Genomic DNA, 13,060 nt, shown 5'->3' on the forward strand with positions numbered 1-13,060 from the left:
AAAGTATCTTTTAGTGACCTTCCTCTCTCTCTCTCTCTACCCCCGAGCGCCCAAGCACAGCCTAATAAAGCCTCCCACGTACCAATCTTAAGCCGCCGTGTGGATCTTTCTTATAGGGTGGCAAGGGATAGCGTGCCAACTCTCCACAAAAGAATTTGTTTATCACAGGCCACAGTGGAAGTCAGCGCCATCTTCTAATGGCAGCCACAATCTACAACAATGGCTTACCACAAGCCCTAATGGGGGAGACCCTTTCCTTGCCTTTTGTCAGCTTCTAGAGGCTCTTGTGGCTGCTTTGCTTGAGTTTCCATCTCCACAACACTCCAACCTCTTGCTTCCATTGTCCTGTCTCCTACCTACTCTGTTTATTCTGTCTCCCAATGATTAATTTCCATCCAACATGCAAAATAAATTCACTCTTTCACAAGGTCTCCAAAAGATTCAACCTATTACAGCACAAATTCAATCCCAAAATCTCACCCAAGTTTCATTAGATCAAAAGCTCCAAAATATCATCTAAATTATATTAATATTATGGATGAAAATCTGAGTATGATCAATTTTAGAGCAAAATTCTTCTCCATCTAAGGATCTGGGAAAGAGAAAAAGAAATTGTCCACTCCCATAACATAGGGATTCTGGTTGAAAATATTTGCATTCAATCCAGCTCCAGCTCTCTCAGTCTTTTTGTCCAGCACTGTCTTGTAAGAATCAGTCATAGTCTGCACCCTTGAGATAGTGTGAATGACAATGAGTATTCTCTGAAAGAAATCCTAGAACCTGTAGTTGCTATAGCACCAAAGGAAAAAGAGGATTTCTGAAGCCTAGATGCGGGATTATTGAAAATTTCTTTGTTGGGGCTGGGGTTGTGGATCAGCAGTAGAGAACTTGCCTAGCATGTGTGGGGCCCTGGGTTCGATCCTCAGCACCACATATAAATAAATAAATAAATAAATATATGTATTGTGTTCAACTACAACTAAAAAATAAATACCTAAAAAAACCCACACAAAACAAAACAAAACAAAAAAACATTTCTTTATTGATTTTAAATGTGCAGTGCAAGTAGAAATACTAATCCAGATCATACCTGATTCACTTTAAGGTAGTCACGCCTTAAGTCGTTGCACTATTTTTCTCAGAGCACCTAACACACAACTATCCATATTTTTTTCTGAGATTCATTCATTTTCACAATTCACATTCAGTCTGAGAATTCTTTTAGGAAAAAATATAAAGATATAAGAAGTGAAAAGGAATTACAGGTAAAATTAACATGTAAATGATATGTTACATCACTTTTACTAATCCTAATGTATCATGATTCCTAAAACACAATTACAAATAGATAAGATTCATGAATCAATTATTTAAATTACCCACTTATACATGATATAAAATCAAACATTTTTGTGCAAATAAGTAAATTCTTTATATCTGATATTAGTAATATATAAGTTGTCAGTAAGGTAACTAGTTCTCTAACACCTGGTACTCATACTGTGGGCTATGAAACAGTAAAACTGAACAGGAGCTGGTAAGAAATCCAGACTCTCAAACCCCACTCTGGGATGGCAATCCGTATTTTAACATAGATGTCCTTGTGCTCAAATCATTACCACTAATTATTAAGTTTAGACTTGATAGAGAAAATTAATCAACTGGGGAAATGTTAATATTAATTGCTGTTTATTCCCCAAAGTATTATCCCTGAGAAATGGAAATCCTTAAGAGTGTGTGCTTTGTGTTGTTTGGTACCAGGCATAAGTAAATCAAGGAATAACCTTCAGAGACAACAACCAGAACTGCTCAGGTGACTGTGAAATTGAGGATCAAGTGAAACAAACTGAAAAGTAAGTTTTGAGACACTGACCAGTGATGCAGACCAACAACAAACATGACTCTGAGACTGAGGACTATGCCCTACCCTCTTAACACCGAAGACTGCATAATACTGGGTACCTACCCTGCACCTACATTAGTGCACTTTTCAAGCAGTAAATACAATTTGGCATTGAGGCTTCAAACAGAAGAAAGGTGAGTGTTTTCATCCCACACCTATGATTTGAAACTATTAGGTCTGGAAGTAATCACTGTGAAAATTCAGGAACTGTGAAAATAAATTTATTTATTCAATTTTTAACAATACATTTTTTTAAAAAAAAACTCCCACACTATGCCAGCCATTTTGTTAGTTCTTAGGATGTAGAGAATAGGTTTGGTCCAACACCTGACTTATAGCATAGTCCAGAGTCTAAAAGGGAGGAATTTAGGTATTTAGTCTGGAATAGGAAGTTTCACTCAGTTGCAAGGAACTAGAGCATGTTTCCATAATGACATCAATTTTAAATGTTATTTGAAAAGAAGCAAATGTTTACTGGGCAGAGGGGAAGGTGCTGGTAAGACTGTGTCATGAAAAAGAAATGGTGAATAAAATGTTAAACAGCTGACTGAAGGTGATCTATTCTAGGAACTGAAAGAAATAAATTGTTCCTGTGTAGCCAAAAAGTATGGCAGGAACTGAAAGGAGAGGGGACAAGAGATACTGTGAATCTGTGGGCTTTATTGTAAGAGCAATTTTGGAGTATTTCTCTGGATGTTCCAGAAATTGGACCATCATCTGGTTTTGGTCAAGTGTATCTTAGATCTAGAAATAAGCAGCTCATTCCATTTCTAAGAACTCAAATATCGGAATAGTTTCTTTATATTAAATAAAGGATGTGTCCTTAAGTCTTTCAAACAGCATACACAAAATAATATTTTCTTTCCTTTTGTTTACATTAGGATATTTGAAAATTCCTACTAATTATCCCCTTGCCTTCAAACATTTTCTAAGCTCTTAATAGCTATTTTTTTGTGTGTGTGTGGCTTCCATCTTATCGATGTACCTCCTTAAAAAGGACATCCATAACTGAACCAGAAACTCCAGGTATGATATGAACAGTGATTCCTAACCCCCAAAACACATGGAAAATGGTGATGTTAATATGGCATACCATAATAAGTGGATAAGACAGTTGTGTTTGACAGAAAGTAGCCAAGAAACCACAAGCTCATCCACTACACATGAGAAACAAGGACAAAAACCTCAGTGCCATTTGGAACTGTTTTTGATATTCCAATTCCATGGCACTTGAGTTAGAATTTATATTACATATCTTATTTGAATTTTTAGCCATCAGTATATAGCATTGTATCTTTACAAATTAGATATGAATCTCTCATTGATTTATCTACTGTCCATGGTTCCATGGAGATAATTACATTAATAAGGAATTCTAATTTTTTATATGAATTGCATTAAACCTGATATCTCATATGTGAAGAATTCATTTTTTTAAACTAAGATTAGAATTTAATATATATATATATATATATATATATATATATATATATATATATATTCCTTGCTAGATTTTAATCCCATTTATTTTAACTATTTTAAACATATGTGTGTACATTCTCCTGTTTTGTTATTATCCTACAGCATTGACTAGTACAGTAACTTGGGAGTACTAATGACCACAGGGAGTTAACTATACCATGGGGATTTGACTCACAGAAGGAAAACTTCAGTTTTAATTTCATGAAACTCTTTCCAACTGCACTCCCTACCATGATCCCTACCATGATGACTACAATTCATTTGAATTGTAAAGAAGAGAATAGAATAAAAAACATTTGATAGTCATGGTGTTCAGTGACTAATCTCATGCCTGGATGTTACATAATTTATGACCACACTTAACTAGCTTTGATACAAGTATTAATAACTAAGATTAAATATAATATATAGTCATGCATTTTTAGAATTTGACCTCATGATCACAGGGAACCATAATTTGCTTCACAGGCAAAGGTATTTTTCAGTCTCATATTCATCCTTGGCAGATTAAAAAAATAAATAATAGAAAATATCTTTTTAAATGATTACAAAATTTCAAATGCATTTAACTGCATAATTTTGAATTAGGGAGAGCATTCAAAGTTTAATGTCTCTGTGATTTCACTCCAGTTTGATTGCCACATTATATACTTCACTATGGTGAACTCTAGCATAACATTTTTCTAATTCTTAACACAAACCAGTTGAGATGTATTAACAATCAATTCAACAATTAGTTGTATTGCATATCCTTCCAGATTTATTTCATCTGTAAATTTGGTGACCACAGATTAACATCTCAATTGTAATTAAAACCTGGAAACTGTATTAACAGGATGAGTTCTAATTTTTCCCAAACTCAACTAATCATCAGAATTACTTTGATAGTTTTGTGGGGGTTTGCTGTTTTATTATTGTTATTTTGTTTTTTAAAAATTCTGATCTCTAAACCCCTCCTGAAAGATTCTGATTCATAAAATCTGGTACAGGGTTAAGAGATCTAAATTAAACAAACAAACACAGTTTCTCCAGATATGTTGAGGAAAAATGTGAAAGCTTATGAATAAAGAATTTTGAAAATATTTTAACAGTCCTATAAGCTATTCACATACCTAAAATTAAAAAAAACTGTCAAATATCACAATGAGAGAGGAATTAGTGGCATTGGTTAACTAATGTCATCGTGCCTATAATATGGAAGGTTGGTATAATGTTCAAAGTTTACAATTCCTGAAATAGTAATATGAGCAAGTTATTTGGAGCTGTACATATAACCTTCAGAAAATTAAAAACAAAATGTTTATTGGAGCTATTCTACAGAGATTAAGTTTTCTTCTTTTCCATATTTTTATTGGTACATGATATTTGCACATAATGATGGGATCTGTTGATACATATTCATACATGTACACAATATGACAATATAATTTGGTCGATATCACTCCCCAGTATTTCTCCTTTCCCTTCCTTCCTTCCCTCCCCCTGGAGGAAAAAGCTAAGAAAATACCTATCTATATACAGAGGTGAAGCAGTACATTTTGTAGTTCATCATAACCATGTTCACACTTTTAAATTCATCATGTTTTTGTTAAAGCTGTAAACGCCCTAGATGATTCTGATGACAAATCTTACTGGAAATCCCTGGATTCATAAACACTCTTTGTGTTCAGGTGTGCTCTGCATCTGACCATATAGCAACAGCCCACACTACTCTATCTCATTCACAATCAAACTAGAAGATCCCAATCCACCCACTGCTATGAAGTGAGGATAAACTGTCAGCTACAGATCTGGCTGAAATATTGGATTCGATATAAAATTCTCTGATTTGAAAAACATTGGATTCTGGAACTCAAAGCATCTCCTTATCCTGTATATAGAGTAAAGCGGAGACAGATTCAAAGAGAAAGGGGTGAAGAGCATGAAGGACATTATTTTATCATCTTGAGTTTGTAGAGAGTGATATTTATAACTGCTTAAGAGTCAATATATTAACTCTTCTCCAATATCAGGCCAAGGCAATATTTTCTATAAATTCTGAGAGATATTTGTAAGTAGCCAATTGATTCCTCAGGTATTTTAATATTTATTTAGGTATAATATCCAGGAATTGGATTATGTTGAGCTTACCCATAAATCTGAGAGTCTTAATATTTTTACAATATTAAGTGGTCAAATCATGAACATAGTAAATGCTTACATTTATTAAGGGTTTCTGTAATTTGTGGCAGGATTATTTGGAAGTTACATTATAGAAACATTGCATGCATTTATTAAATTTATTGCTACATTCTCAATGTTATCTTGGTGCTATTTTACATTATAGCGTATTTAAATTTATTTCATTTGTAACTTATTTCAAATAATATATTTTAGTATAAGGATACAGAGTGACCTAATGGAAGAAGAGGAAGAATGATATGATCTGTAATCACTAAACAAAAATAAATGTCTGATACAGTAGTGAAAGAGAAAGGAGGCATCAAACAAGATGATATGCCAAATATAAAGTGTTCCATTTCATGGCAAAAAAAGGGTTTGATAATTATTAAGTTAAAGGAAGAAAAAGAAAGAAAATTTAGTTAAGTACTGCCATATTTGCTCAGTAGGTATCAAAAGAGCAGCCAAAAAACTCACTGTCCATATGAAATATTAAAATAATATATTTAAAGAATTAGAAATAATTCATTATTCAAAAATCTGAAACTAAACTTGATTTAAGATGTATTAAGAGTATTTATAAAACTAGATCATATGCTATGTTATTAAAACTGCAGAAATTTGCAATAATTTACATATTTCAGAGTATGTGCATAATGTGAACAAAATGAAATTACAAAAATATTTTTTAAAGAGAAACAGCTTACAAAAGAAACCCAACACTTTTAAAGTTCACAATGCACTGTACATAATCCATGAAATAATAAAAATGGAACAAATTGCAAAGTATTTTAACCTGAATATTATTATAAACTTGATATATCAAAACTTGTGAGATACAACTAAATTAGAGGGGGAATTTCTAGAGCATATGTACACATTAAAATAGAATAAAAATGAAGTATTGATCAGGTATGGTGGTTCATGCTTGTAATCCCAGCAGCTCAGGAGGCTGAGTTAGGAGGATCAGAAGTTCAAAGCCAGCCTCAGCTACTTAGCAAGGCCCTAAGCAACTCAGTGAGACCCTGTCTCTAAATAAAATACAAAATAGGGCTGGGGATGTGGCTCAGTGGTTGAGTGCCCTTGAGTTCAATCCCTGGTACCCTCCCTACCAAAAAAAATGAAGTATTGATTCAAGTTTGTACTTTATAAAGTTTAGAAAAGAACAGGAACTCATCGAAGAAAAGTGTAAAGAATAAAATAAAGTCATTGGAAAATTTTTAATGGAAAATAAATACACTACTTATAAAATCAGCCTAATTAAGAGTGAGTTTACCTAAATTGACCGATAAACAAAATTAGAAAACTTCTAGAATGAGTGCTGAGTAATGAACACAAACAGGAAAATACCCATAATTTACACTTATTATAAAAAAGCTATAGTATAGTATTTAAAAATTATTTATTAAGTAAATGTTTAAAAAAACTAATGAAATTCATTTGATTACTTGGAAAATGGGCAAATGTGTTGGAATTTCAACTTAGGAAAACTGTAAGATAAAAAATCTGATAAGTGAGACTTATGAAATAAATTGAAACCATTATCAAAATTTTTACATAAAGAAAACCACATTTCTAGGTTATTACACTGGTGCAAACATCCCAATATTTAAAGTAAATTTTGTAATTTTGTGTGTTATATTTCAAAATGTTTTTTTAATATTTCTGTCAGTGTGTGATGTGTGTGTGTATAGTGTGTGTGTGTGTATATATATATATATATATAGTTTTTCCTATTTAAAAAATGAGTATAAATTCATTCTAATTACATTTTATAAGTACCTCAACGTATTCATCTATTCACATATTGATGAACATTTGGGTTTTCTCCAATTTGGTATCATTAGAAATAAAGCTGCCATGCACATTCTCCTATAAGTCTGATTTATCATGGGTAAAACTCAGGGGAAGTCATATTGAATTTCACAGTATATGTTTAAATTCATAAAAATTTACAAAACTCTTTTCCATGTTGCTTGAAATTTTTTACATTCCCTGGAAGTTTTGTAAAATAAGACTAGTTATTCCTCTCCAATACTTGGTATTGACAGAGATTTGTTTTGATTTGACTTGATTTGATTTTGTGGGGCAGGGGGGTACTGTGTACTGAACTCAGGGGCACTCAACCACTGAGCCACATACCCAGCCCTATCTTATATTTTATTTAGAGACAGAGTCTCACTGAATTGCTTAGCACCTTGCCATTGCTGAGACTGGCTTTGAACTCAGCAATCCCATCTTAGTTTCCTGAGCCTTGGGATTATAGGGGAACACCTCTGCGGCCAGCTTTAATTGATTTTGTTTTGTTTTTCACCTGTTCCCATAAACATATGAAGAGGCATCTGGTGCTTGTTTCCCACATGACTAATGACCTTGAGCATATTTGCATATGCTGAGTCTTCACATGCTAACTCACATGTCACTTTGTAAAGTATCTGTTTGGATATTTTATTTTTAAAAAGATTTTGTTATTTTCACATTATGATAATTTTTATATTTTGGATAAAGCTCTTTCTTATACATATTTATTGCCTTCTATTTGCCTTTGCATTTTCTTAAAGGTATCTTTTGAAACATAGTTTTTATTTTTGATGAAGTACAAATTAATTCTTTTTATGGTAAGATTTTTATTTGCTTTCCTTTTGTTTTTTATTTATGTGCTTGTGTTTACATCCTTTCTAAGAGTATAATAACTAGTGCAAGGTCTCAAAGCTTCTTTTTAATACTTACTTTCAAATGTTTATAGGTTACGCCTTTTTTAAATTTATGACTTTGTCACATTTATTTCATTGTAAAAGTATGATATAAATTTTTAGATTATTTTTCATTTTACCTTCTTTTTTTATAATTCATTTGGATTCCATTCGGAGTTTTACTCTGGTATGTGCAATCATTGTCTGTTCATAATTTAACACAATAGGAGACAACATTCATATTTTCATGTTTTCCCAAAGCATAATCCTACTTTGAACTCCATGCTAATTCACAAAAGATTAAAGAAATTTGGGATATCAATATTTGCATTGTTGTAATTTGAATGCATAACTAGAGCTTGTTTTCTAATTGATACATTGTTAATAGTTAATATGAGCATGATAATAATATTGTTCATCAACTAATTGATGTTTCAGCCAATTCTATTATGAGGTAGGTAACATTTTTATTTCTTTTGTATCTTTACAAAGTTAAGACACAAATAAAGGTATTTTACTTGCCCAAGGGTATAAATTAATATATGATGGAGTCATAATATGAACACAGGAACATTGACATTAAAAAGGACCAAGTCTGTTTCTCTCAAGTACTGGTACTGCGACTACAAACCAGCTAATTGTGAGCTGCTCTAGCAAATCTGCAGATTTGCATAACAGTTGTGTAGATATTGCTTAATTTTAGTAATAGTATCTGATAATTTCACAAAAAAATTGAAAAATCTGACAATAATAACTTCTCTGTTCACCTGTGTCAGGAATCATTTTGATGTTATTAAAGATTGGTAAACTTAGGCAGGGCTTGCTCTCTTCAACCTTTCACTCAGCTATTTTTATATTAACTTCTCTAGATAATTAAATTTTCTGAAAACATTTAAGTTGGCTAAACATTTTTATATAAAATACATTTATAGTTTCAAAGAATCAAGTAAGGGTTAATATAGTTATTGAAAATGCAAGAGCTGAAGAAATTATGGTTTCAAGGCTAACAATGAATTTTTAAAAATACATTTATTGAAAATAAAGCTTAATAAATATTAAATTGAAGCAAATTTTGCTTAACTGACCCAGGTCAAACAATCATATAAACACTAAGGGGACATCTAAACTGGAAATTATAGGTATGGAGCACCCACATGTAAATAAAAAGAAAAGTGAAATCCCTCCAGCAAACATGTTTCTTTATTGTTGTTGTTTTGGTTTGCTTTTTTCTTTTCTTTCCCTTCAGAAGCTGAACAGAGGACATGACGACAAAAAATCATTCCACAGTGACTGAGTTCATCCTGGCTGGACTCTCACAGCAGCCAGAGCTCCAGCTGCCCCTCTTCCTCTTCTTCCTAGGGATCTATGTGCTCACAGTGGTGGGGAACCTGGGCATGATCATACTGATTGGGCTCAGTTCTCACCTGCACACCCCCATGTACTACTTTGTCAGCAGTCTGTCCTTGATTGACTTGTGTCATTCCACTGTGATCACCCCCAAAATGCTGGTGAACTTTGTGTCCGATAAGAATACCATTTCCTACCTTGGATGCATGACTCAACTCTACTTCTTTCTCATTTTTGCCATTTCTGAGTGTCACATGTTGGCTGCAATGGCCTATGATCGATATGTGGCCATCTGTAGCCCACTGCTTTACCATGTCATCATGTCCTCTCAGACTTGCCTTTCCCTGATTTTAGGAGTGTTTATTATAGGTGTGGTTTGTGCATCAGCTCATACAGGCTGCATGATTAGAGTCCAATTCTGCAAATTTGATGTGATCAACCATTATTTCTGTGATCTTCTTCCCCTCCTGAAGCTCTCTTGCTCGAGTACCTATGTCAATGAAGTGCTGATTCTGTTTTTTGGCACATTTAACATCTTTGTCCCCACCTTGACCATCCTTAGCTCCTACAGCTTTATCATAGCCAGCATCCTGCGCATTCGCTCCTCTGAGGGCAGAGCCAAAGCCTTCAGCACGTGCAGCTCCCACATCTCAGCTGTTGCTCTCTTCTTTGGATCTGCTGCATTCATGTACCTGCAGCCATCAGCAGTCAGCTCCATGGACCAAGGAAAAGTGTCCTCTGTGTTTTATACCATTATTGTGCCCATGATGAACCCTCTAATCTACAGCCTGAGGAATAAAGATGTTAGTGCTGCCCTGAAGAAAATGCTACACCGAGAAACTTTCCTGTGAACAGAAGTAATGTGTGGGATTATTTATCAGATCTAATTCATTGATGACCACATGGTGTGAAGTAATGTTTAGTCCATTTGTGACTATCCTTAAATATTTCTAGGATTTTTTATGTTACTTCTTCTTTTTATGGTCCTTTGCCATTTTCTAGGTAGAGTTTTATCTCATATGTATCACAGAGGCAAAGATTAGTAGAAATGCTAAGGTTGGTGTTGATCCATATACCCATTAGTACCAACCCCATCATCTTCTATATCTTTTATATAATTGACCAAAACTCAGTTTATGAAATGTCCATCTTCCAAATGTGATTATCAACTTTCTTTCTTCCATATATATGAAACTGAATAAAACTTAAAAATATGGCTATAATTCCTTGTTATGGAGACATTGCAGCCTGAAAAAAAGTCCCTTTTCTGTCCTTTTCTTTCATATACCTTATTTATTTTGTTTATTCTGTATTACTTCAGAAATTTGAATAGTACTTTAAAATCTAAGCTACAAATGGATATATGTGTTCAACTTGTGCCCAACCCAATATACACACTCTTTCCCCTTTTATTCTAATTTGTTCTTTCCTGCTTATATTTTAAACTGATCAGACTGAGATCTCCATGTAATTTCCTCTGTTCATACTGCCGTATCTCCAGGATGTAGAAGAGCCACTACCACCCATTAGTTCCTTGATAATTTTATCCTTTTTTCTGTTTTGAAATATTTCTAGGAAAACCATATGTATCCTATACTATCTACATCCATTAATATATCATTAATCTCTTTAAGAAATTACATATGGCTTTTGCTTAAAATAAAACTAAATATTATCTAATACATATTTTGTGTTCAAAATCATTATGTTTCATTTTGGAAAATTCTTCAAAGATCTATGAGATAATGATGACATTCAAACCTATCATACACTTTATAAGTCTTAGTCTTGAGTTTCTTCTGTGGCAGGATTTTAGTACAGGTGTGACCACTGGTCAATTAACTGATTTCTTCATTCATTTAATCTTGTCATCAAAGATGGAGTCCCTAAAGCAATACATATTTTTTCTTTTTTAAAAAAGTTTTTCTAATTTTTACAAATTAAATATATTTGTTTTATACTTTTAAACATACAAAAATGAGAGTATGGTACAGTGAAATCCATATACACACCAGTGAGATAAACAATTTGTTGTATATGCTTCATATACGAACACACTTGGAGAAACCACTTACAAATATTTTAGAGCCACTATAACATTCTGTTCCTGGATGCTTCATGAACTAATTAAAAGACATTGTTCTATAAACAAGTTTTATCCCAATTCACAAAATCCAGAATGATCTAATATTTAAAATACAATCCATATTCAAAATTTCTTCATTGCCCCCAACTCAAGGTTTTTATAAAGGGTTTTCAAACCAGAGTGCATTCAAGCCATTTACACTGGGGACTGAAGACAGCCCAGAGGTAGTGCTGGTGCTTAGCTTGCACAAGGTTTTAATCCCCAATACTATAAAAGATCTCACATTATGTTAATCTGTTATGTCTCTTAAGTAACTTTTAATCAAGAATAGTTACCCAACCCAACTCCTTTTTTCTTTCTTGACCCTGATATTTTGAAGAAACAAAGCCAGTTATCTTCCATAACATTTTATATTCTAAACCTGTTTGACAGCTTCTTTAGTAATGTCATGGAACTTGTTGCTCCATCTCCCATACTCCCTGTAAATGGGAGATCAGACTGAAAGACTTGATTAGATTTCAGTTAAACGTTCTTGACAATGACACTTCATAGATAATGCAGTACACTTTATATTGCATCACAAATTTAAAAGCTGCCTGGTTTTCTGACCACTGCTAGTAAGTAATACTAAGTGTCACCAAATCTTGAGGATTTTTTTCTTGTTTTTGTTTTTGTAAAAGCACATTTTGTCTGCGTGACCCACCAGCGCATGTTTGGTGAGATGACATTCTGACACCAATATAATTTTAGTGGGGATGTAGATCAAATTTTTATCGGATAGTTTGGGCATCAAAATACCTTTAACTTTTCAACTTTTTACATTTCAATTTTTTTAAATATTCAAAAAACATCAGTTTCCCACAAGTCATAAAATTTATACAAAAGTAAAATTCAATTTTATAATGATGGCAGACTTACTCTTTAATTGAAATGTGAGCACCTTGCTTCTTTGTGACTCTGTCTGAGACCCCATGTAATAGCCAATATGATAGCCACTCATTTACCAAGGGAGTAATATAGTTCCCAAAGCACCAGAATCATCAAGAGATATCTGGACATATCGGAGGTGGGGGTGGGGTGGAGAATTATTGATGGGCCTGAAGGAAATGTAGGTAACCAACATGAAGTGGTGGTGAAGGTGGTGGTGGGCTACTGAATTTTAGGCCTGGCTTTCCTGGTCCCAATTCTGACCCTGGCATTGGTAGTAGTGGAAGGAGGAAACAGTTCCATGAATTGCTTTTGACTTGATGTTATTTGATTTATTTCCACCAGGAGACCTAGAGGAGTTTTCACCTTCATCTTTAGAAACTTGACTTTCATTTTCATTCTCCTGAGCTTTCTGTTCTATATTATTAGCTACATCAGAGGTTGGGGAAAGCAGATCAGACA

The 13,060-nt window shown here is 33.4% G+C and overlaps 1 protein-coding gene and 1 pseudogene across 1 annotated transcript; one reads left to right on the forward strand and one right to left on the reverse strand.

Moving 5' to 3' along the window:
• The first annotated feature begins 6,873 nt into the window (after nt 1–6,873).
• On the forward strand, nt 6,874–10,436 carry LOC143391089 (olfactory receptor 8G1-like). The gene is made up of 2 exons (XM_076843652.1): nt 6,874–6,891; nt 9,501–10,436. Exons 1-2 carry the CDS (start codon nt 6,874–6,876, stop codon nt 10,434–10,436), a joined length of 954 nt encoding a protein of 317 aa, XP_076699767.1.
• A 2,156-nt stretch (nt 10,437–12,592) lies between these two features.
• Nucleotides 12,593–12,870, reverse strand: LOC143387139 (survival motor neuron protein pseudogene; annotated as a pseudogene).
• Between the last annotated feature and the right edge of the window lie 190 nt (nt 12,871–13,060).

The sequence above is a fragment of the Callospermophilus lateralis genome, chromosome 2 (genome assembly GCF_048772815.1).
Source record: "Callospermophilus lateralis isolate mCalLat2 chromosome 2, mCalLat2.hap1, whole genome shotgun sequence".
Classification (NCBI taxonomy): Eukaryota; Metazoa; Chordata; class Mammalia; order Rodentia; family Sciuridae; genus Callospermophilus; species Callospermophilus lateralis.